We start from the raw sequence: 26441 nt of genomic DNA on the forward strand, positions 1-26441 counted from the left end.
CCTTGTCCTATGATAGTTGGCTATTTATATTTAAAACTTACAGCTAGAGGTGCACCAATACATTGGTTCGTATTGTATTGATGCTGATAAAAGGAAAATTGTCAGTATTGGCAATTTTTTTTTTTTAGCTTATGTGGCCAATAATGTTGTTAATAAATGCTGTGGAGGGTGGGGTGGCTCCCACCACTGCATGCACCCCTGGGGGAGGTATTAGAGGCATGTGCCCTCTGGATCTCTGCACAGATCGAGGGTGGACTACTGCTGCGGGCTGGGACTGGGGGCAGCACTGGGCTCTTCCCAGTGGTGGGAAGAGGGGTGGGAAGAGCCCAGTATTGGGCTGGGGCTGGGCCAGGGCTGCATTTGGGCCCAGGCACTGTGAGGTGGCTCTACAGGGGGTTTATGGTGAATTTTAGGATGGCTGCAGCCCACCCCGTAGTCCCCCTTCCAGTGCTGCCGCTGCCCACTCTGAGTGCAGCCTCAGCCCAACCCCCTTGCTGGGAAGAGCCTGGTGCCACCCCCAGCCCCAACATGCAGCAGCAGCCCGCCCTTGACCTGTACACGGATCTGGGGGGCACACGTCCTCCATGGCTCCTCTGGGGGTGTGCGCAGCTCTGGAATTCTCAACCCCCAGACAAGCCTCTTGCAGCTCCATCCTGCCCACTGTTTCCCCACCCCCCCGGCTGGGCAACGCCTGCCCCTGCCCCATTCCCATTCCCTCCTTCACTGTAGGGGCCTCGATCTGCTCCCTCCATACCCTTTTCCTACTCCTTGCCCCTTCCCGGCTAACAGACGTACCAGCCAGATGCTGCTTTCCAAGCTGCTGGGCTGCATATTGGCAATTGGATCAGTATCTGCCAATATGACTCCTTAATAATCGTCCATCAGTATTGGCCAAAAAAATCTTTATTGGTGCACCCCTACTTACAGTCCAAGAGGTTAAGCATCCAGGTTCTAATATCCCTAACTTCTAGCATGCTGCCTTCAAATCAGTGAGTTGAGAGGGCCTAATACCCCTTGATAGGCACTTTCCAGCTTTTGTAGCATATCACTTCTACAGGAATGAACTCCATTCTTTACAAATCGAATGTTACTATATCTATTGTAGATGTCTAAAATGTGCACTCAGCTAACAGTGTCAGTTCTTAAAACAGAACATACCAGTTTCTGAGATGGAAAGTTATGGTATTAATTTATATGAACAAGTCACATATTTAGTAATATCATAGTTCAGAAATTAAAGTGTGGTTTTACATGTTTAGAGTAAGTTTTGTTATGTGAACAATGTAATAATCTGTTCTACTTAAAAAACAAACAAACAAAAAACCCTTCCATACTAACAGCTTTTTACCAAACTCTTACATTTATTTAGCTGTTAATTGTATCAGACCTTGAGTTGAAGTTAATGATGTAGAGTATGAAAACACTTCCAGCCAAACTTACTTTGTATTAGAAATTCGTTTCAGGTTCTGGCTTTGTTCAAACAGCCCCCTCAGTGGGCTATAATTCCCTCAACTCCAAAAAAATAAAGTGGCAATAAATACAACTTTGATACCTACTATGTTTTGAGGTCCAAGTTCTATAACCTTAAAACTACTTTTGGTCTCTTAGAAGTTGATCACTGTCCATGATTATGCCTGTATTACCATATTTACTTGAATATAAGATGATCCCCCATAATTAGTTTCTATATACAGAAAATGTATACATTTGTTAATTTTCCAGTAATAAATTCCAATTATTGAAGGTTTGCCTTGAATTTGTCCCCCTCCAACTTCTACAGCAGGGAAAAAAAATCTGGGGGGTCAGATAGCCCCCTTGCCCATTACCCCCAACGTCTTCTCCTGTAACTCATTCCCACCCCCCCACCCCCACTTTGTCAGACCCTGCTCTTCCTGAGCACGTGAAAGTGAGGAGCAAATTTGAAAATACTGTCTTTGAAATAAATATGCCTGTAGTAATTTGCACATAAGCAAATTACTATGGGTACCCATAGACTTACGCTGCAAATTTTAGCACAGGTAATCCATAAACAGCCTTGTAAGCAGCACTCTTGTACCTACTTATATATAGTACAAACTATGCATGATATTAGTCCAAAGCCAAAAGGCTCATGATTTACCATATTGTCCATTGGGTGGGCCCCAGCACAGTCAACAGTGTTTCAAGCGATAGAGACCCCATAGCTCAGCATTGCTCAGTATGTATGTATATTCCAGATATGCCCCCCCCACACACACACACAAAGGATCCATGTGCTAATTAGCCCCCCACTCATGACTGGAACTGGGTTTTCTTGTGAAGTCCTGGGATCTTCTAAAATTTTATATGTAGGTGAAGTGCAGGACAATCTGGGCTGGCTCCACCTTATGGAGGGCAGGGCCACGCTAATCGCATGTAACAGGCTGAAAGAAAAGGACAACAGAGGGATACTGGGCAAACTGTTTGGGGCCCTGTTTTGTGATGTTTGCCAGACATTTAAGGCTGGTGAAAACATAGGTGCTGACTTTGGTTTTTGTTGGTGGGTGTTTGCAGATGTAAAAAATTAAATTAAAAAAATCATGCTTTAGTTTAAACTTGGCACGTTTCTGTGTTGAGCCCCGCGCATGCCCAGAAGAGTGCCTATCATGGGGTTCAATTCAGCTCGCCTGACGTCTGTAAAGATTGGTCACTTTACTGGCTTTTTTTGACACTTTTATCTAATAGCTGATTGAATCAGCTTTAGCTAAAAGCATCAAAAAGTCCCACTGAAGCACCCAATTACAGACACTGCAGAGCCGTGTTGAAGTAACACGCTGCTTCTTCCGGTAAAGTGTGGTGGAATTTCTGCAGGGTTGGGGGGGCATGGTTTAATCTCTGCAAGCAGAAATCTAATGTGTAAAATCAAAATGGCTATGGGTTGTTGGTGCTGAGCACCTGCTATTTTTTCGGTGGGTGCTTGAGCCCTGGAGCACCCACAGAGTTGGCGCCTATGGATGAAGAAACAGGAATCATTGGAAATGGGAAGGAAAGGCATAGCTCAGCTGTCTGAGTGAAGAGGAAGTAAAAATGCATGTAATGTAGTAGCTCACCATGACTTGAAAAAGTCAGTGTTGAAGGGGAGTGACTACAATGACATTTCTTATTCAGATGGGTTACACTAATGTATCTTTGGTAGTCTTGGCCTTTTTAGGCAAGACCAAGCATTTTTTCTTGAAGGGAAAGGTATCAGGGCTGCCTCTGGCCCTTCCTATTTTGGCCTGGTATTGTAGTACCTTCAGACCCAATGCCAGTTCCCTGCGGAGAGAACGCCTGTCCATTTTTTCAATAGTCACGCACACTCAAAAATAAAAAATGTTCCCATCAGCATGTTTGGCCAATATGGGCAATGTTGACTGCATTTAATCAACTACATATTTTGCTTCCATGACTAAGCACATACTGCTTTTAGCATCAGCTTCATGATAGACAATCATTTAATGAGGTTTCTTTGTATGGAAATGTAAGATGAGAAACTTTCTTCCTCATGCTGACTGGGGGGAAAAACCTTGTCTTATATTTGAGTATATATGCTATTTTTATGATCATCACAGATCTACAAAAAAAACTATGGAAGTGACCATTATTTATATGAATTTGGACTTTCTGCTATTTTTTGCAGAAATAAATTGTTCATGCACAAAGGAACATTTTGGGAAATGTGGATTGTCATTGAACCAGGTAGTGTTGTTGATAAGGGGTGAGTTTTCAGATGGGTTAGAATGGGTTGAATTTACAGAGACATTAACTGGAATGTCCGGTTGTCCAGCTGGCCAGACAATGCGGTGGGGAGAGGCCAGGGGAAAGCTCTCCTGCCCCCCCCCACCCCCCCACATGCAGCCATCACCCGCCCTCACCTGCTTCATGTTATCTGAAAACCCCTGCCAGGTTATTTCAGATAACCAGAATTTTTACATAACAGGCAATCCCCTTACCCCAGAGATGCCAGATAACAAAGATTTTACTGTATCACATGATAAAAGTGACTATCTAGCTATGAAAAGAGCCAGCCAGCTACAAGTTAGTTCTTGAAAATGTGTAACAATTCTATAGCTGGTTTCTCTCCAGTTTTAATTTAAACATGTAGTAGGGCCCTAAAACATCCATGGTTCTCCTAAACAAGTGATTTGACACATGTGGCAGTTAGTCACTTTCTGGGCTACATATACTCTTATTTTCTGATAAATACAAAGGTCTACATGCAAGGGTTTTCATCTGTCTATTATGCCACATCAGAATAAAGTCCTCTGCAGTAGGAGTTCCATAAGGCTGATTTTACTGAGAAACTGTTGTGCTTTTGAATGAGGGATTCATGCACATTATCCCTATTCTTGACAACTCTGAAATGAAATTTCTCAAATCACATAGTAAAGAGAGAAGTTTTATCTGTTCATGTATGTATTGAAACATTTTTTGCATCATAGAGGGGTGGCGGAGGGGGGGATTTAGAGAGGCCACAAGGCAGTGATCCTGTTACGTTCCATGAAATCTGACATGCTGATCCATGAAAAATAAAGTAAAAAAAATACAGCCTTAATTCATGCTCCATAGCTAGAATGTATTTGTAACTTAGCACTACAGTACCAATACAATATAAAAACAGTAAATTCAAATTACTCTTAACCTTAGGTAGAAGAAATTATTCCATTTTTGAAGAAAAGCTTACTGCATAAACATAGCATTAAAATATTTTATTTGAAGTTTAAAGTTAGCAGTATGTCCTCCCCATATAATTATATATTAAAATTTCCATTCATACCTGAAGGGAACAGCTGAAGAGTAGCTTGGGGACTTTAAAAATGAGCATCATAATAATTAATTTAGGACTATATGGTAGATCAAGCTTTTACATACTTACATTAATAGGCCATATTAGCTCAGTTGTGCACATGTACACTTTTCATTGAGTATGGACAACTGCTAGTTCTAGTCATGTCCATTTCTCTGTTTTCTCTGACCATCAAATAAGATATCAATACTGTTAATATGTTAAATCTCATTTATTAATACAAGTGGTTGGATTTTTTTTGTTTAATTGTGAAAATCTTCCTACTGGACTCAAATATTAGGATTGTATTTCACAATGAATTGTTATGTATTTTAACTCTGTGGAGCTAGAAAAAATGTCATCAACAGCACTTTATTTATTTCTAACTTTTGCTTTTCTTCTTCCCTCCTGGGTTTTGTCTGTTTTGGCCAACTAGAAGTAACTTGTTTTTTCTTGGCTGTAAGTCAACTGCCTCTGTTTTTTTGTTTTGATGTTTAATTATCTTGTTTATGAAAAGAACAGAAAGATCCTAGTCAAATCATGTTCTTAGAAAAAGCCATATATTTCCATGTTAGATGTAATAAAATACCAAAAATAAATAAATAAGAAGCATTTCTATTTTTCTTTAGGATATGTCAGCTCGAGGATCATCTTCACAGCTTCCTAAACCTTTTGATCCTGAGCCAGTAGCTAAATATGGCACACTGGATGTGACTTTTGACTATGACTCACAAGAACAGAAGCTTCTGGTAACAGTGACAGCTGTCACAGACATACCAACATATAACAGGACAGGTGGAAACTCATGGCAAGTACACCTAGTTCTTCTACCTATAAAGAAACAGAGAGCAAAAACCAGCATCCAGCGGGGACCATGCCCTGTCTTCACTGAGACATTCAAATTTAATCATGTTGAATCTGAGATGATTGGGAATTACGCAGTTCGTTTTAGACTGTACAGTGTACGTCGTGTGAAAAAAGAGAGGATTGTGGGGGAAAAGATTTTTTACTTAACAAAATTGAATCTTCAAGGGAAGATGTCAGTACCAGTGATCTTGGAACCTTCTTACAGTATTTCTGTGAGTATTAAACAAAGCAGAGTTAAGTATATATTATATATATTGTCCTGAATTTAGTAACAATACTGTGTATATTTATAGTCGGTGCATCTACTAGCTTTTTCTCCCTGGTGCACTTATGCAAAATAATAGTTTTCTTACAGATTCAAACATCAAAATAGCTACTATCACTGCATTTATTTGTCACCTATAAAGGCTGCCCATAGTTTTACATTTTAATTTGTAACTTCCACAGTACAAATGTTCTTTCTATGAGGAGTAGGGTAAAATCACTGTAACACCTTGAAATCAGATGTATGATTTTTGTAAGACATCCTATTAATCAGTACATTTTCATTTAAAAAAATCTGTATTTTCTACTGCTTTCCATTTTGATTAGATCCAATTTGTTATACGGTGTGTATGTTTTGCCATAGATAAAGAAAATGGGAAACTTGAAGGGGCCTGAACTTGTGTTTTAAAAATTTTGAAGTAGGAAGATGTGAATTATTAATAGGTTTGGCTCTGTGGCTGAACCAAAGAAAAAAGGAGGAAAATGGTTCAGATCAAACTAAATAGAAATGTATTTCAGTTTTCCACTGTCCTTTGAGTCCTAGAAGCAGGGCAATAACTGTTTAAGTTTGGGGAGCCGCAAGGACAACTTAGAATTTGTAAACCCCACTTCTAGGTAGGCTATAAATCCAGAACCAAACCTGTCATACCTTGGGGCTAGTCTGTTTTGTTTTGAACTGTATTTTAAAGCATTTGAAGTTACCAAATAAAAAATCAGCACGTACCTGAATAATACATTCCTTTTATTTTGATCAATTCTGTATCAAGTATATATTCTGTGTAGGGGGGTTCAGTGTTGCATCTCTATATGCTAATAGCAAGTATTTGTGGTACACATGAAATTATCACAACTGGTCTGCTACGTAATCCAGAATGTGGCATCTAAATGATCAGTTTTCTTTACTTCCATAAAGAGAGTTTTCTTGTAGAAGAGGTAGCAGCTCTTGCAATACTTCATGAATAGCTTTTCTGGTACATAGACATTTTGTGTGTGCTGTTGAGCAGGCATAATGATCTTTTATCTTCTATCTCTGTGCCAATCATCTCACTGTGAAGAATTCAGTTTTTAAGTTTCTCACTCCCCAGGACATTCTCCTTTCAGAAATATGTTGATTTCTTAGCTGTGATCTGAATGGTACTGACTAGACAGCATTTGCAGGTATGTGCATCAAGTATTAGTTAAAGGTGCTTAATGCAGCATCTGGAGTGTCCAAGAAACATTTTAGTTCACATTGTCTTTTATACTAGGGACACACATTCAAAAAGCCTGAGTCTGAATTGATTCAATATTTGCAGGTTAATCTAACCTGCGTCAGCTAAATCAGTTTTGTAACTGGACTGACATCCCAAAAATGCAGGTACATGCCTTCAGTGGCTCAGGCTAGAAGCCAGAGGGTGCTAGAGCAGCCTTCCTTTCCACAGCATGGAGCTGAGGAGGGTGTAGCCAGGCTCTAGCAGGAGCTCTGATTCGCCCAGCAGGGAATTGATAACAGTGTATATCACCCAATTAAAAAAACAACAGAGGAACATTACCAACTACTTATCGATTCTTACTGTTGGTTCAGCACCAACCATAGCCAGCATGTGGTCTGGTAGCTAATACACAGACACCTCCTCAGAAAGGCACAGAGGAGGGGGGGAATTCCTGCTTAGCAGGGAATGGTATAGGGGAGGGAGGGGACCTGCAGCCAGGGAGCAGAGGGGAGAAGCCAGCCCTGGTGTGGAGCAGAGAGCCCTACCCAGCCGAGAGAGCATGCCGGGATGCTGGGAGTGTCTGGTTTATCTTAAACCAGCAAGGGGTCTGGGACAGACATTGCATAAACCAGTTTGAATCAAATCAGTTAAGCCTGATACTGATCATTCACATTGATCATTTTAGAAGTTGGTGTTTACTCAGCCATTATAAATTTCTCCATGCGTCATGTTTAAGGCTTCTGTTTCATGTTGCTCGGACCTATATGACCATCTATATAGTGGCTCTACAGAACATGGTAGGGCTGTATTTATCAGCTTGTTACTGTATTTACTCAATTCCAAAATGAAGCTTTTCCCCCATATAACATTGGGGTGGAACTCCCTTGTTTTGGAATCAAGTATGAGGTGGCAGAGGGGCAGGCAGTTGCTGTGGCTCCTACCTCTGGGCCACCTCTGCTATCCCTTGCCACCTTCCCTCTGCCCTGTCTTTCCTCCCACTTCTGCCCCACCACTTACCTTTGTCCCAGCCCTGCTCTAGCCGGGGGCATGGATAAAGCATGCTGTAGCTCCAACCTCGTTCCTGCAGTGCTGGGGACATGGCAGCTCTGCCACCAGGTCTGGGGCTCAGCTGCAGCTGCTGCTGCTACTACTGAGTTGCACTGGGGCCAAGTACAAATGTGCTTCGTTCCCCAGCCTGGAGTGGGGTCAGAGTCTGCCAGAGCAAGGGTAAGTGGCAGAGGTGGGGGGAGATTTGAGAGTGGAGGGTAGGCAGAGGCTGCAGAAAGCAGGGAGATGAGTGAAAGTGGGGGCAGGGGCCTGAGGCTGAGTGTGGAGGGGAAGGCAGGGCGGGGCCAGAGGCCACAGAGGGCAGGGGGGCAGACAGCAAAAGGCAACGCATGGGAAGTCAAAGGGCAGGGATCAAGCTGCTTACCCCCTCCCCCCACTGCCTGATTCACCTCCCTGCCATAGCTTTCCCAGTTGCTGTGGTGGTGGGGATGAATTTATGATGACCCTCCAATAATTGGATTATACACATGGAAAATGTAGGGTTGCATATTTGACTGGTCAAATAACGTTCAGTCAAACATTGCTCAAAATTTGTAAAAATAAATAAATAAATAAATTGCCAATAGGTCCAAATAATGCATAGAAAATACACAATTTTTCCCTTAAGAAATATGTTAAAAAAAATAAAAAATTGTATTTCTGTCAAGAAAACAACAAAAAAAAATGTGTGTTGTTTTTTGTTTTTTTTTAATTACTACAGTCTTTAACCAGTCAAAAATATGCAGTCAATTGACTGGTCAAATTGACAGTATTTGACAAGTCAGTTGACCAGCTTACCAACCCTAGGAAAATTTGTAACAGATTTATAAATTTTCCAAGTCTATAATGAGGTCATCTTGGATTCAGGTTGTTGCACAAATAACTAGTTGCTCAAATGATGAGCGAGACCTTATGAGGGGGGGGATAAGGCAAGATGCCGTGTTTATTGATTATAATATTTAACAGAGCGCTCATGCATGCGTGCACACACACACACGCGTGCACACTTCTGCAGATGCTAAGATATTATATTATGCTCTTTTCTTTTTGCCTTTCATTATTTGGATTCACATCTTCCTTGTGCTTTGACTCTATTTTGCAGTACATGCTTCTTCTAGAGTTCTTTTCTTTCCCTCCGGATCTTACATTCTAACACAGAAACTCTGAGTTAATTTTCTCCATTTCAGACCTGAAGATTTTCAGCCGCGTGTTTACTTTTTAAATCCAGTTTCAGATGCACATTTCTATTCATATAGTACCTTTTGAGAGAGGTCCTTGTAGCCCTAGCAGGTTAGCCTTTTGTCAGTGCTTTTGACTCATCTAGTTCTGACCTTGAGCTGCATGTTTCACTGTACAATTCCTGTCTTTCTGATGTGCTTAATCAGCTAGCAGCGGGGTCCCAGGAGAACCCAGCTTATCTCCACTTCTTACCCTTCTCTGTAGTTTACTTGATAGCTGTAAAAGCCAAAGCAGATCATTTTCAAACAGCAAAACATATGGTGATCCCCAGGCCATGAGATTTAACACAACCTGAACAAATCATATGGGGCATCACTAGCAGACTTAATTAGAATTGGGTGAACTATTCATGGAAAACAGTTTAATTGACAAATATTGCCCCCTTTTCCATATTGTGAACAGGTTTTGAGCATTACAAATTGTTCATTATTACAATGAATGCTTTATGCAAACAAATGTTAGTTCATTGATTGTCTGTAAACTGGATTCACTGCATAGTTGAGATCACTTAGTCATATTTTTGTTCCTTGAATGGTCGTAATGGTAGAAAAGCAGCAAGATTTTTTGCCCTTTGATTCTTTCCATTGTGTGTGGGAGTAGTTCATAGAGTGAGGAGGGGACTGGTCAGGAGGATTAAGGACGTTTGAGTATATTTTGGCTTTCTTTCTTTCCTCTCTGCAACAACAGACATCAGTGATTGCACAGATAGTGAGAAAAGGCAGGAAAGGGAAACAAAGCTCTGAAGCTGTGTTCAGGAGGAAGTAGAATTTTGTCAAAAATTGAAATTCAGAAAAAAATTACTCTCATTCTCACTAATTAGGGAAGATTTCATCCAAGGTTTGGTCCAAGTCTGCTATTACTTGTCCTTCTGAGATTGGGAGTTGGGACAAACTAGAAAAAATATTAATGAAGGACATCCCTTTCAGTTACCTTCATCTCTGTTTCATAAATTTTGCTTAGTATTAATGTGTCAGTCTACCCAAAATCAAGCTCTTCCCCTGTTATACTGTGAAAAAATGCATTAGAGAAATACTTCTTAACCTTTGGAGACTCAAGCACCCCCTCCATAACTTTTCTGAATTTAGTGGCACCCCATTTTGGAAACTAATTTATTTCTCACCCTTGAAAAGATCTCACTGGGTGGCAGGGTGGACAGCAGTGGTGCACAGTGTTTGATGCTGGCAGGGGTCGTTTAATGGGCAGATTGGAGAACTTGGGTGTGGGTCATCAGAACCCTGAAGGAGGTGGGATGTGGATGATAGGGGAGGTGCAGAAGCTGGTGCCAGGTGAGGGTGGCAGGGGCATCAGTTCATTCCAGCTTCTATTCCCTCTCTGCCCCCACCACTGCAGTTGCTCCTCTGGGAACTTGCATGTCAGTAACTGGGGTCACTTGCCTCTGCAGCCCCTCCCACCGCCTCCATGGGAGAACAACAGATGTGCCACATCAATGGTCTGTCTGTCCCAGCATTCTGTCTCTAGTGTCAGAAGTGGATGCTAGAGGGAAAGTGCTGAACCAGATATCTCTAGAGTGATCTGTCAATACCCTATGCAATACCCTCCCTGGCATCCACCACTTATTGGTTTAGATATACCAGAGGAAATATTACCAACCATTCTGTTCAATAGCCATTAACAGATCTATCATCCATGAATTTATTCAGTCCCTTTTTTAACCTGGCTATGCCATTTGCCTCTGCCACCTCCTGTGACAGTGAATTTCACAAGTTAATTGGGTGCTACATAAAAAAAAGTAGGCCAAGGAATGATCCAGGATGAAAAATGTGGCTTTGTGACCCCATGTCTTTCTGCCAGCCCACAACAGATCACCTGGCTTAGAGGGCAGAGCCAGTGTAGGGAGTCTAACTTCTGCTATCTCTCGGACAGTCAATTGCGTATCATTTCGAACCAAACTGCGAACCGCTGCCATATTTTCATCATTTTGTGATGCTGAAGAGCATCTGGAATGCTCATTACTTTCAACCGATGATCAGCATTCTTTAAACTGACGGTACCATTCAAAAACTCTTGCACAGCTCACAGTGTCATTGCCAAATGCTGTTTTAAGTAATTCAGATGTTTCACTTGCCGTTTTCCTGGTTTTTTTTTTTTGGGTTTTTTTTTTTTTTTTAATTTTTTCCCCCCCCCCCCCCCCATGAAAAATTTAATGTACATGCATTGTTCTGGACACTGACATAACAAAAGGTGAGGCGAGACACAAACTATTTTACTTCAACCACTAGCCACGGAAAACTGGGGAAACGCCATGAGCTGCAAACCTGTCCAGAGGAGTCCCAACATGCCCAGACATGTTCAGCAAAGCCATGCCTCCCACCCAATACTTTGTACCACAAATACACGTTTAGTCTCTATACTTTTTGAACAGACCTTGTATAAATTCATTTGGGTTATTTAATTTTATAACGTTATCAATGTCTTACATTTGGAAACAAAACTAACCTTTGAATAGTATTGTATTTGTTCTTGTTAGAAAAATATGCATAGATAAATTAATGTAATGCCATTTCAAATTTAAGGATGGAAATTTAAAGAGATTTGCTACATTAAAGCTGTATATAAACGTTTTAGTTCTTTGGCAATACTGAGTGAATGAATTGCATTTTCATTTGGTCATTCCTTCATAGTGTTTTGTGCATGACAAAATAAGCTGTCTTTTGCTTTGTATTTCAGCTTGTTCTCTTGAAAGCAAAAAACAAAGGATTTTTTAAATGAGAAGTTCTCATTCTAGCCATTATGAGAATTTTATTTTAAATTTTATTTAAACATTGAATTTTTGAATTTGAAAATTTGAATTTTATTTTAACCCAATTGCATTCCACAAATCAAAAATCAAAAGCATTCCACACGTAATATGAATAATGTTATTAATACAGAATGTCATGGACAAAAGGCTTTCTTTGGGATATACAAATAGAAAGCAGGGCAACATTTAGAGTGTTAAAAATTACTAAAAAAAAAAGCTTCATGAACTGAAGTTACAGAAAGGTAATAACAGTAAAATATTTGGTATCATAATTATGCTTTAAACTGATATAGGCTTCAACTCTGCAAAAGTTAAATTTAAACGTTAAAGTTAAACACTTAACTTTATTTCCATGACTAGTAAGTTTAGTTAGGCCAGTTGTTCTCAACCTTTTTTGACTCAAGGCACCCCTCAGAAAATACCATCCCTTAGTTTTCATTCATTTTTTGTCTACTGACATATAACAGCAGTTTTTTCTGCTGCAAAGAATTCAAGAAGATAACAACAGGGCAGGATGTTTTTAACACTGTAGGTTCCTATTTGAAATCTCTTGGTTTATCACATGAATCATATTTGCACACTTAACAGTGCTAAAATTCCTTGGCACACTTAAAAGGATCGCAGGACACCCCAGGGTGCCACATCACCCTGGTTGAGAATCACTGAGTTAGGCCTTACTTCAGGAAAGCGGTAAGCATCTGTTTACAGACCTTCTTGAACAAGAATGTTTTCCTGAGTTGGAAACTTCTGTGCATAAATTTATATACTGCTTAAATTTTTGCAGATTAAAAGTCTAAATCAGCTGGAATCATAATAGGAACAGCATATACTCTACTAGTTTTATCATACTGTAATTTCATAAATGGAAGCTATTTTTATACTTTATCTACATTGAAATTGCTGGGACTACTCTGGTTCTTAAAGTTAAACATGTGCTTAAATGTTTACAGGATCATTGCCTTCATTTGTATCTTATCACTGAAAACCTTTGCTTGTATAGGCTAATGCTACAGGACACTAAAGGTGTTTACATTTTAATATTAATAACTTTGAACTCTTAACAATTTGAACTTCTATTAAAAAGCCTCTTAGAATGAGAGGCCTAAAATGAATAACTTTGATACTTATGCTTATGGTCCTCCTCTGCCAGAGGTAGCAATGGAACTGCATAGGGATCTATCTGAGGCTATGCTTTCTAATTCCTGTTCCTGTCTCATTGCCAGCTTCTAAGTCACTTTGTTCAGAGGCTTATCTTTGTACTGTGGTCCATCTCCAACTGGCAGCTTCCAATGGATCTATCTACGTGCTGGTCCAATTTCAGTGCTTGGCATCCAACTTTTCCCTTTCCTGACATGCTCATAGTTTGCTTCTACATCTGGTTTCACATGACTGGATCCAGTAGTGAGTCAGAAGTATCAGTTCCACATCAATGCAAAAGCTGTAGGCCAGACCTCAGATAGGTCTGTATGCAAGTATCTGGCAGAAGAGAACCATATTTAAAAAATCTCTCTGAGGTTTTGCCTAGATGCAAGATGAATTCTTGAGTCCATTGAAGTCAGTTGCAAAGCTTCTTTTAGTCCTCGGCCATTTCAGAATTCACTGTATTTTCTCTCATCCCCCCACCCCTTCCAAATAAGACGCGCATCTTGTTTATGGAAGGCAGAATACAGAACAAAAGATTTTTCTTAAGTCATGGCATTTTCATAGAAAACCAGGACAGCAATAAGGCTGCCAGCTTCTCTCTCAGGCAGCAAGCAGGAGGGATAGCATCCAGCATTAATCCTTTCACAGCCGCTTTCAAATTGGCAAGTGTTTTTGGCTGCTCGGTTTGGCTGCTAAACCAAAAACTGCTGCCAGTCTGAGAGTAGCTGTGAAAGGATTAACACTGGACTCTACCCCACGTACTTGCTGCCTGAGAGAGAAGCTGGCAACCTTTTCGTAGCAGCATCTCCATGCTTCTGTTCCTCCATGCTTCTGTTCCAGTGAAGGAAAACAGCTTCCCCATTTAAGGCACAATTTTGATGGACAGATTTGGGGGGGGAAATTGAGTGCGGTATGTGAGTATATGTGGTAGTTCATCATGTGCTGGGAAGTTGTCTTCCTATGGTTTTGAAATTGTTAGTGATTTCCTACATAAAAATCATAATATTTTTCAGAACTGTAATACCCTGGTGTCCAGTCAACCAGGAGAAGTCATTTTTAAGTCTGAAAAGTTTTAAAACGACAGTGGATTGTACTAGAAAAAAACCCGCCTAGAGTATAAACTATATTCACAGGATTTCACCTTCTTCGTATAACTGCTATATGGAAACAGCCATACTAAAATAGAGAAGTTTATTTCATACATATTTAACATTAGGTTTAAGTATTGCTTAACTCCTTGCCTCTGCTGAATGTGTTCCAGATACAAAAAATGTATGCAAATGCTGTCCCAGTTAAGTAGCAGTCAGTGCCATTCATTATTTTTAGGTTAAACTGGCTTCCTGGGAGCTACCTGTGTAAAACATATCATGATTAATTGATGTATTTTGTACCATCTGGAGGATTTCCTGAATTGTTATGTACGCTCAGATTTTGCCCCTTGGCCCTGGAAAAAGCTAGATTTGTCCTCCTCTGGGCACAACAGTATTGAGGGACATGAAACAAAGAGGTGAAAGCTCCTACCTGTCTGTCGTTTTTGGTGACTTTGGAGGATTAGCATTAAGCCAGCAGCTAGTTATTGTGTTCAGGAGAGGTATGAGTTGCTGACAAACCATATAAAACATTGGAAGATATTCTCCTTACTTAACTGTTTCTCTCCGTAACAACAAATGCTTTATATTATCCACATTTCTCTCCCTGCTCTATGGAGGTTTGGTATACGTCATATAGGACCATAGAGAAGATTTCTAGAACGGTTTTTCTGAAGTTTTCCAATACTTGCATGATGCATTATTGCCCTAGCAAAAAAAAAGTGAGAATAAATACATGAATGATCACAACATTGCTTTGAAGTGCTGTTGTCCCCACTTTACAGGTGGGGAACTGAGACAGGATAAGGGCCAGATCCACAAAAGGACTTAGGCACCTAACATGGAACTTAAGTAGGATTTAAACACCATAGTACAAAATTGAAATCCTCAGAATCCCCACTCAGCCCTTGCCTAACCTTGGAAGCTCCTGAAGTCCATAGGTGCCTTAATTTTCAGCATTAAAAATCCCCAGATGTCTTGAAGTTCTATTTTTGCACATCCCCAGAAGCACCTCACACTTGAAAGGACTGAACATGCTATTAGCTAGCACATGAAAAATTCCATTGGGATGTGTACATTACATGGATGGCTGAGTTGGGATTGACTGTGGTTTATCCAAATCTTTCCCTTGTCAGAGTGGAGTGAAATAGAGACACATTCTTGGCCAATTTTATTTTCTGTTCTTTGCAGCTGTAACAAACATTGACATTCTGGTAGATTCTGAAATACATTTCTGCACTACTTGGAAATTGTTCGGTCTCTCTAGGCTAGGGGTCAGTAGTCTTTTAACAGTGACGGGGGGGGCAAAAAAAAAAGCTCAGTCAGAATGCAGGCTGCTGCCACCTCCCTTGCCAGTAATTCCCCCCTCCGCCACTGCAGTTCTGACACGTTCACCACTGTCATATGTGCAACTCAGCTATTGCTTCCCCTGCCACTCCTTTGCTACCAGCACACTTCCTCTAGCATCAGTTGCTGCCAGCCCCTGCCACTGAGGTGTCTGGCTTCACAGGATGGATAAAATTTCACAGGCCAGATCCAGCCCCTGGCTGGTAGATTGCTGATCCATGCTCCAGACTGAGTGGATCTATGCTCACCAAATGGACCATCTTATAAACTAACAATTATGCATTTGGCAGCATGTGCTGAGGAGAGCTACTTTGCTGCCTGTGCAGCCAGCTTTAGGCTAATTATAATCTTGAAGAAACCCCAAGGTACTGTACCAATTAGCTTCTGGAAAAAAACAAAACAAAACATGTCATGATAGGTAGAAATGAACCCAACTCAGGAACCCATCATTCCTGAGTTAACCTATCTTGGAAGCATCCTGTACTTGTATTGATGAGATGATGTGGACCTGGATTTGGATAAGTGATATTGTATTTGGAATGATATTGATGCCTCTCTTGTATGGATGTGACACTTGGACCTCCTGCTGGTGCTAGGGTGTTTTTGATGTTTCAAACATTGTGCCTGGTTGTTGTGTGGGAGGGTTGTTTGTGTGGCTCTTAAGAATAGGTTCAACAAACACTTTTATAGGGATGATCCTGCCTGAGCAGAGGGTTGGACTAAATCAAGGGTCAGCAACATACAGCCAGCAGGCTGGATCTGGCCTGTGGAGCCAGAAAACCTTGCCCCTGCCTGCACCTATTTTGGAGCTGGGCACCTGGGAGCTGTGCCCACGTTGCTGCTGCTTTTCCCTGACCCCCATTCCCTGGCTGTAGCATGAGTGCAGCTTCCAGCTGGTGGGGAAATGAGCCAGGGCTGGGTAGCTTTCAGTTGCACTCATGCTGCAGTCAAGAGGCAAGGGAAGAGTGGAAGGAAAATCAGCAGCAGTGCAGAAGCAGGTTCCAGCTGCTTGTCCCCAGCTCAGTTTTTCACCGGCTAGAAGCTTCAACTGTGCTACAGCTGGGGAGCAGGGGGCTGGGAGAAGTGGCAGCAGCATGGGTCGAGCTCTCAGCAGCTTGACCATTGCCTGGGTGCAGACAAACCACACACCCACTACCTCTTGGCTGCTGACATGTCACTGAAGCCACCCAGCCCATGCTGGCCTTGGAGCCAGGTTGTTTTGGCTCATAGTTTGTAAAGGTTGCTGACCCCTGGATTAGATGACCTGAAGTGCCTTCCAGACCTCCTTCCTATTTTTCTATAACAACCTAAAGAATGCATACCTAGCAGCTAGGGAGACTGTACCAGTTATTCCTGCATATCTTACCTTAAGGTAATGGATGTGATAGAATGTCAAGTGCTGAGGTTTTGCAGTGTGCTGTAAACGTTTGAGTATCAAAGCATTCATTGTGACGACTCAGTAAGCATTGTGCTGGACACACAGAGTTGGATAATATATAAGGGGTCCTACAGATGTGTGGGGAGCCTGCTCAGACTCGCGGGAAATGCAGCGCATTGGAGCAGACTCGGTTAATCGAGTCTTCTGGAGCGTGGAAATTAACGCACTCCGGCAGCCTTCCACATCACGTGTATCAGTGCCCCCGTGCTAAAAGAATGGTGGCAGGATGCTTTGAAATAAAACATGTTTGATCGGCTTTAGTTCAGAGCGCTCCGCCACCATTTTTTTTCAGTGCGAGGATGCTGATACACATGATGTGCGGGCGCTTTTAATGAGCATGGCTTGCTAATTAAAGCGCCAAGTGCCGCATCCCAAAGCATATGTAAAAATGCCCTAAATGCCTGAGCAGCTGCTTTATGGTGAGCTGGAACTTGGCAAAAGAAGCATGGCTGCCTTAGGAAGCACTTGAAGCATGCTTTCCAGTGGCATCTGGCACAAAGCAATATACCAGTTGACCACTGTGGCTGCGTTCAGACGAGTGTGGCCATGCGATATGTGGCACCCCAGACCGCACATTCAGCTGTTCTCCATGCTGCAAAGGAGCAGCGTGGTAGGTTTTTCTGACCCCTGGATATCCAGGAATCAAAAAAAACCCTGCACAAAAAAAAAAAAACGCAGAGTGGTGCGCACGTGCTGCTCAAAACTGGTTGGCCAAAGCCATGCTTCAGCTGCCAGCCATGCTCTGAGTTGCAGGATCGTTGCTGCTGTAGGCCCAGAAGGCCCCCAAGACCCTAGGTAAGGCTGCTAGAGCCAGCCCAGTAGTGCTGTCCCCAGCCTCCCCTACCTTACCTGGGGTAACCTGCTGTGCACCGGGGGCACGTGGCAAAGGCGTTCCCCCAGGACAGCCAGCAGCAGCACAAGGTGTCCCACCGCTAGTTGTCCCCAGGGAATCAAATGTCCACGCTCATGTCATGGCCTGTGAATCTTTGGTGCATCACAGGATGTGGCCTGTGAGTCTTAGACTGCTGAAAAGTGGGCAAAAAGTGAGATGCATCACACCTAAAGATACATGTGGTCCATAACCGGGGCATGTTTGCAAGACAGAAAAGTACATAAGGCAAAAAGAATGACAATGGCAGGGGGCTCATTTCAGAGCACACAAATGTGGGATTTGTGGAAGAGGCTGTTTGTCATATACTGGCCTTTTCTATCATGTGTGCACCTCTCACACCCTGACTCTGTCATCCAGTAATGGGGGAGGGCAATTAGGGCAGCAACCATGGACACTGTCTTTCAAGGGGCACAAAAATAGTTGCTGTCTGCACTGACAGTGCAGCAGCCAGCACTGCCCTGTGTGCTGTCACTGCCTAGGGCACAGAGCTGCCTTGCTACACCTCTGCTGTCATTCTCAATTGCAGGAGATGCATGAGAGCTACAAAGAGATGCTTTTCAGGGGACAAAATGTTGCTGTTTAACTTCACACCATTAGCTCTGTTTGCTGCTGGGGAAAAATGCAGGACTGAGTCCCCAAGAGAATCATTTATGAGCCCTAGTCTTAAGGTCCAGATGATTAGAAAATATTCCCCACAAGTCAGGTGCTGCAACACCAACACTGTACTTCAGGGGTCAGCAACAGTTTTGAGCAGAATGCCAAAAACACCTGCAACCTCAACTTGTAAGATGTTTACATGCCAGGGGCAGACAGCGGGGGAGCCACGAGGCATGCGTGTACCCCCTTCCCTGGTGTGCTTACCAAGCAAAATGCCTTCACGTGACATGCTCTGGCACCTGTGCCAGGGGTTGCCTACACCTGCTGTCCTTGTTTTCTTTTACTGGTTAAACGAGGAAAAAAGAATTAACTTTTATTTCTTTGTATGTATTAAATGCTATGTAGTAGGAACCTGTCAAATGAATAATATTTAACGGAAACATTTTCTACCTGAACCACTTCTAAAAGGAGCTTTGTTCTCAATTTAGAACACACTAATAGAGAGAAACAATCCCAGATGGGCCTTACATATATATGCAAACTTTTTATTCTTGTAATTACTAGCAAGTGTATCTGTTCTAAGGATGTTGATCAAATAAATCCTGACTGTTTTGTGGTATATGTAGGGAAGATTTAGAGTATGATTAGACACGGCAATGTTTATGATGGCACAAAGGGAAAGCAAACAGATGCCTATACCATTTGTTACGCCACAAATACCCAAAGGAATGGGATTGGACCCTGACAAAAGGTGGTTATAGTTCCTGCTGCTTTGATGTGGCAGGTGTGTGCTAGCTGCCTGCTCTCTCCAGCTGCCCCAGGCAGGCAGTCCTGGGGCTTGAGGGGGCCAATCCTATGTGCCCTGAGAATTCCCATGGAGGACTGGGCTTCTCCAGCCCCTGGGAGTGCCGCCTGGCTTTCCCAGATTAGAGAGACAACCCAGGGATTCCCCAGGGCACATCTCTGCAAGCAGAGAAACATGTTGCTTATTGTCCTGCAGGTTCAGTGGACAGGACAATGGGTGACGTGTCACCCAGTGAAGCAGATCGGCTGTGGCAGGACACATCCCTGGCACAGCTGATCCACTTCATTTGGCAATGTCTATTTGTGCCCTTAGGCCAACAGGGACAACTGTTTCATGTAACTGGAAAGCTTCATACCAGGGCACTGCTTGATTTTTAACTGCTTAATGTTGTTATTTTGTGTGTACTATACAAATATCTTGTCAGTAATCTAAGAAAAATAACTATCACTGAAGCATAGGTGTGGAGGGTATTTCAAAGAGTCATTTAGATCAGCCACCTGCACTGATATTGAATGAAATGCACTTAAGCCATCCCTGAACATCCCTTAACTTGTTCGTAAAGGTCTCATGTGAAGGAGATTCCCCAACCCCCTGAGTAGTCTGTTCCAGGATATCCCCTAATATCCACACTAAATCTTTTTTTCTTCAGATTAAGCTGAATCTGATTTGATTTGGTTTGTTTCATGGGGAGGGAGGAGGAACCCTTTCTTATCAAATCAGTCAAAAACTTTTAGGACAGCTTATTTTTGGTAAATAATAACCTTTACTCTACAATTGTACTCGCAATGAAACTGCTGAGTCAGTGTGGCCTGCAGGGTGGGTTGACAAGTGGGTCCAATTAATATGGAGATGCCCTTCAGTAGTGTCATAAAATGAAAGGTTTATTGTATCTAATTTTATAGCAAATTGTACTAGTTTGCAATTTCAATTTTAATATTTAAAAGTTGGCACTTGATGATTTTGTATATAGTTGCCATAATATTGTACTCATGAGATAGCTGGTAATACAAAATCCTCAACCCTTTTCTTAAAAAGTCTGGTAGAGCTCTTTTTGGCTTTTCTACTTTGTGCGCAGGTTAAAATGCAAGATAGGAATTGGAAAGTATCCCATTGATATTGCTATGTTTTTAAGTAGTCATGTCGCCTATGGAAGGAAGATTAAGCCCCAGATGCACAAAAGGATTGAGGTAGCTAAAGTGAGAATTAGTGGAAATTCAGGTACCTAAACAAGAATGTGGTCACAAAACATCTGTCTGACTACTTAGGTGCTGAAAACAATAAGGACCCGAATTTCACGAGTAAAGTTTTTTTGGTACCTAGAATTCTCCTTCTGCGTATGTCAACATTGCTGCCATCTTAGGAGGACTGAACAGTGCAGCCTTTGTCTCAGGCTTAAGTCTATTTGGGATCTACAAACTTCACGTGCTAGTACCTATGTCTGGGAGATGTTTCATCTAGTAAATGTATTCTGAACATATGTAACACACTGAGGGCATTGAGTTTAACACAAAACACAGCACTTTCGGCCACCTTTGTTCAAAAATATGAATGGAGAAGAAGGTAACAAGGCCAGTGCCCACCCTATCTTAGTGGTTAGAGAAATCATCCAGAAAAGGATATCTAGATTCAGTACTCTCTGTAATCTAAACTGGGATCAAACCCACATATCTTATCTTCAAGAGAATATCCTAACAACTAACTGGGGAGGGGTGGGGGACATCCTCCTGCCCTCCAGCCCTCCTGTTGAAGCTGTGGTACTGTGGGAGTCCAGATTTGTGAGCCAAAAAAGAGACAGCTTGAGAGAGTGGCCATTTATATCCCAGTGGTTAGGACCATTGCTGGGAGTGGGAATATCTAGGTTCTGATTCCTTCTTCAGGGGCTAGTATATACATATTATCCAAAAACTGTGGAATGTAAAATGTGGAAATGGTCCTGGGACAGAATTCAGTTCTGTCCGCCTGCAAATGAAAACCCCAACCATGAGGGTGAGGAGTTATATTCCCTTGTCTACTTTCTCTTTGTGACCCAATAAATCTTGGATTTCTGTCTGGGTACTGGCACAGTTTGAACAAAAGGGTGTGAGAGTGTCCCTTCCTACCAATAGTAGCCTACAGGTTAATGGTTAGGGAACTCACTCTCCTGGGAGATCAGAGAGATTAATTTGAACCACTTCAGGCTGAAAAAAACATTCAATCTGGGTATACCACTTTACGAGAGAGTACGTGAAACACTGTTTTCTATAAAAGATGGGCCCCAACGTCACCATCATCTCTTCCTTTAGGTGTGTTTGAAAAGAAAAGCGTGATCTAGTTGTCTCCAAAAGCATACATTTGGGAGCCTAAGTTCAGGAAGGGATTTTGGGCTGTGAACTCTAATCACAGGTAACTCAGGGAGGCACCTACATTTAGGAGAGAGGCAGGAATTCAGACCCACTCATCTCTTTGGCATTTCAATACTGGCTTTGTTGCACATCTCTGCCATCTTGTGTGCTGGCTGAAAAGAATACCATTTTAATATAATTCTTGGGGAGAACTATGGCAAGTATGCAGCTAACTCAGGGTTATGGAGTCTGCTAATAAGGCCAAGGACCTAAAAGTTTGCAGTGGAGACGCTGAGTCCCTTTACGCATCTAGAGCTACGTTATAAGCACTGATAACAAGGTTCACCCTGAAGATGATGAATAATTAAAAATAATTTTAATGTAGTTCTGTGCCCACCTCCATTGAACGAGGGACAAATACATTGGAGAGAGAAACTGTAGGAAAGGTACCCACTAATGTACAATATCCATGAATTTATCTGTTGAATTTGCATAGCTTTTACTATGGTATAGAGCAACAACTCCCAGTAAAGGTTACTGTGATGGACAATTAAACTTGTGAAAGTTTTTTGACTTGTTCTTCAACAAGCACTGATCCCTCTCTGAGAGTAAATTCTTGTCTCCAGCCATTACCTGGCTTGCTTTAGCATTGCAAATCAACACACAACCCACACCTGTCACTAAGTTTTCCATATTTTCAGTTAATCAGGCATGATGATTTCTTTTCCTTCTGTTCTCTTTCTTCCATTGGTATGGTTGACTATTGTCTTTGCACTCCTTGACTCTGGAGTCTTTTGTATCTCTTCCACCTGACCTGTCGACCTTGCAAACACCAGACCTAAATCATCCCCAAACATCTAATTTCTCCATTACTGCTGTGTTTATAGTGAATATCCTATGACCAGGCTGACTTATACAAATACAGTATTTCCTCTTTCACATCTGTCATAATCCTAGGGAAACGGCTGTATTTCCAATTTACTCAAATCCCACAGCTGCAATCTCAGGCCTTTATTTATTTATTTATTTATTTATTTATTTTGGTCATCCTTGACTCACTCCTCAAAACCTCCTCTTCACCCATTTCTCCTTCTGTCTCTGCGCAGGATCTTTTCAAGATTTTTAAAAACAGTTTGACATTATGTAATATGATCTTTTCTCCCTCCCTTTGGCTCACCTTTCTTACCCATTCAGACTCCTAAAAAGCTCTGTTCTTTCTTCCTTGTTTTAGATCCAGAAGTTTTTCTCACCTGATTTTCTTCATTTAACTCCCTCCTCCTTTTTCTGGTCATCACATCCTATCCCTTCTCCTGCTGTCCCTTGCACCCACAATTAATCCTTTCATCATTTTTTTTTCCTTAACTGCTCGCTTTGTCAGAGCTGTGCCAAAGTGGGTTCTTTTGGCTTGATGGCCAAAACAAAAAACAAATTTGTTTGCATTAACACAAATTGGGAATTGATTTTTGGACCTTTTGGATGAAATGAAAACACCCAAAGTATTTTGTTTCAGATAAAATGAACCACGTTGTTTCATTTTTAGGTTATTTAACCCTTTTGAAAACCTTAAAACTCAATTTCTAAATGAGAGCCCTGTTTTGAAAGAAAAAAATGTTTTGTTTTGAAACATACTGAAACAAAACCTTTCAGTGTTTCTAAATTCTTTCCCCTACTTTTTAGACCAAATAATTAGCTGAAATGGACTTAAATTTGTGTAATGTTTTGGTACTTGGAATCCTCATTTTTTCTGTTAAAGTAGCATTTTCTGCTAATTTAATTCAGCAGCAAATACTAATTTTTCTGAATTTAAATTAGCAGAAAAATGGTGACAAAATGGACCTATCTCTGTTTTCCCCTCATAATATAAAAAGGCCTATCCCATCTAAAAAAACCCCACATTATCTCTCCAATTTGTGACCCATTTCTCTCCTCCCTTTAATCTCTGACTTAAAGCAATATCTTCTATTACCACCTGGAATTCCTCCAGATGTACCACAGATCCTCTAGCTTCTGTCCTTGCACTCAACTGAAAGTGCTTTTGCCAAAGGCTTTTATGACCATGTCTTAATCAAAACTCTGAGCTAGTACTGTATCTTTACCTTCTTTGACCCACCAACTGCCTTTGACACAGTCAACTGTGTTCTTGAAATCTTGGATTTTGTTACTCTGACCTCTCCTGGTTCTTGTACCTCTGCAATTGCTCTTCTTGTATCCAAAGGAATCCTTGTCATTTTCCCCATTATATTTTTGGTGGAAGTTCTGCTGGGCTCTCCCTAGGTTTCCTTCTCTTTTCTTTATACATTTTATCTCTGGATAATCTCAGCTTCAGTGTGTTATCAGGTGAGCCAATTCAGATGACAACTACTTTGGCATTTTGGGCAGTCTTGGTAAGGTTGTTACCCAGGTAAGGTTGTTGCACTCTTTGTGGCCGTGTCTATATTGCAAAATTATACCATGTTTGAATACAATTATGAAGAATTGACTTGATTCTGCCTGGTTGCTGTAGAACTGTTCAGCATTGTGTTGACTACTCATATTAAACTCTGGTCCCAACAAAATAAAATGACAAATAAACATAGTATGGAAAATTAAATGTAGTTTTAAAAGCGATGAAAAATTGTTCTTGTTCTTCACACCTGCAGTGGTAAGAGCACATTATAAAACCATGCTGATCCAAAGCTGATATTATCCTTTCTTTGTTGGTTAATACTTTTGGAGTGTACAGTGTATGTAGTACATGCTGGAATTGAGTTATCTTTCCAGTTTTATAATTTGTTCTTTATAATTAAGAAACAGGGCTTTCTTTTTATGTGTATACCAAAGAAGTAAAGTTTAAATGAAATTATAACATACTTTGGAGCTCTTTTTTTTTTTTTTTTTTTGCTGTATAATGAGCATTGGGAAAAATTGTCAAGAATTTAAAATGCAGAATTGCATAAACAGGACTCATTGGGGTGTGAGGGTTTGTTTGGCCCTCTAGCAGGGAGTACATTTGCTAACACCTCTGTATATTGAGCTATAAGGCACTGCATTCTTCTTAGATAAGTTTCATCCCAACTTGAAGCTTTGCTATGGTACTTACATTTAGTTTGCAGTACTGTTTCCATTTAAGTACAAGTAGGATAAGAAGTTCCTTCCAAATGCAGTCTCTAGATAACTGTGTACTATTAATTGGGCTTCCACACTGCATTTGCATGTTAAACAATAAATTAATTGTTTTTAAAACAAATTCTAACCTAGAAACTGCACAACTTGGGTCCCAGGCTCAATTTTAGCCTCCCATGTGTACCAGCAGTTGTTAGAAATTCCATAGGTATGTTGAACCCTGAAGAAGCAGTTATTTCGGGTAACTCTTCTTCCGCCCTGACACCTGAAATAATAATGTGGCCAGACTCTGAAAGCAACAAGCTTCAAACCATTTTTGAAGAAAAGGTGAGCATAATGGAGGGCTAATCCGGGGGGGGGGGGGGGGGAATTCACCCCCCCCCCCCCTTTTACCCCACCCCCCCACCCTGTTTCACCCAAACTTTAAAACCAAGTGCCTGGGAGGGACAGCAGCTTTTCTACTTGGGCAATGCTGAAGAGGTTCCGTTGGCTTCATGGCTCATTATAATGTACTTGATTCCTGCTAATCTCCCTTTATGCCAAAGATGTTAACAACCCTCTCTCCTTTTTAATGGTCTTGATCAAGTTATCCTTTCTTCTGCAGTTTTGCTGTCTTTTTGCCATTCCTGGTAATATCTCTCTGGTCTGCAGACTGTTTTTAGTTCTAGCTAAAAACCTTAACTCAGGTGTGGTAATATTAACTCAGATATACATTTACTCAGGTGTAGAAATGAGTAACAGTGAAGTGTTGAATACACTGTCAAGATGCTCAAGGAGGCTGGATTTTGTATTACAGGTCTGAATAAGAGATGTATATTTAAGTATAATGGACTACAGGACTAATAAAAAAAAAGGGGTATATTTTGACTATTTTTGCCTAGTTTTTTGTGGTTTTCAAACTTAACGTATATTCTAGCAAAATAGTGTACATTCCAATCAAGTTGTATCTTGTTTTTCTTTGATCTTAAACTGAATAATATAGTTCTGGGCCCCTAGCATATTAGTAAATCTAGTTTCTCTTTAACTGGAGAAAAATGTGTTGCATTGATGCCTCTCACCATCTGTACCTCCTTTCTTAAAATCCTAGATCCATCCATAAGCATAATTTAGGGGCACTGTGGCAGAAGTTTAAAGGGTTATATTGGGGGTTCTACATTCTCTTCTTAGCCTTCTAGCAAATAGTTTAGTCAGTTGCCAAAATTAAGTTCAGGATCCTGTTTTCATAGGTGTAACTACATGTACAGAGTTTGGAAGACCCCAGGGAGATGATAGTAACCTATGGGGGCCAGAAAGGAAACACATTGTAGGGGTGGAAAAAAAGGTTATCTGTGCAGCACCTGCTAGGGAGAGGACATGATGGTGGCTGAGAGTACACATCTTCCCAAAACTGCCGTGGTTCCTCCCCAGCAGGGATCATATTTGAGAACACTCGGAGATAACTGCCTACCCTCATTTGAGTCACCACTTTCTCTGTCCTGCCCAGAGCACAGAGGCAAGTTACACTTGTGTGTGACTGGTTCAATCTGCCATGTTACACACACTTCCTGAAAGAGT

At 41.3% G+C, this 26441-nt stretch overlaps 1 protein-coding gene across 5 annotated transcripts in view; it reads left to right on the top strand.

Annotated features, from left to right (window-relative positions):
* Positions 1–26441, top strand: part of SYT14 (synaptotagmin 14) — a 166096-nt gene that overhangs the window by 131030 nt on the left and 8625 nt on the right. For all 5 annotated transcript variants that reach the window (XM_025209305.1, XM_014521968.2, XM_014521969.2 and 2 more), the window contains one exon: positions 5413–5862. In XM_025209305.1, coding sequence (XP_025065090.1) covers positions 5413–5862 — 450 coding nt within the window. The remainder of the gene's footprint in view (positions 1–5412; positions 5863–26441) is intronic.

The sequence above is a fragment of the Alligator sinensis genome, unplaced genomic scaffold (genome assembly GCF_000455745.1).
Source record: "Alligator sinensis unplaced genomic scaffold, ASM45574v1 scaffold633_1, whole genome shotgun sequence".
Lineage (NCBI taxonomy): Eukaryota > Metazoa > Chordata > Crocodylia > Alligatoridae > Alligator > Alligator sinensis.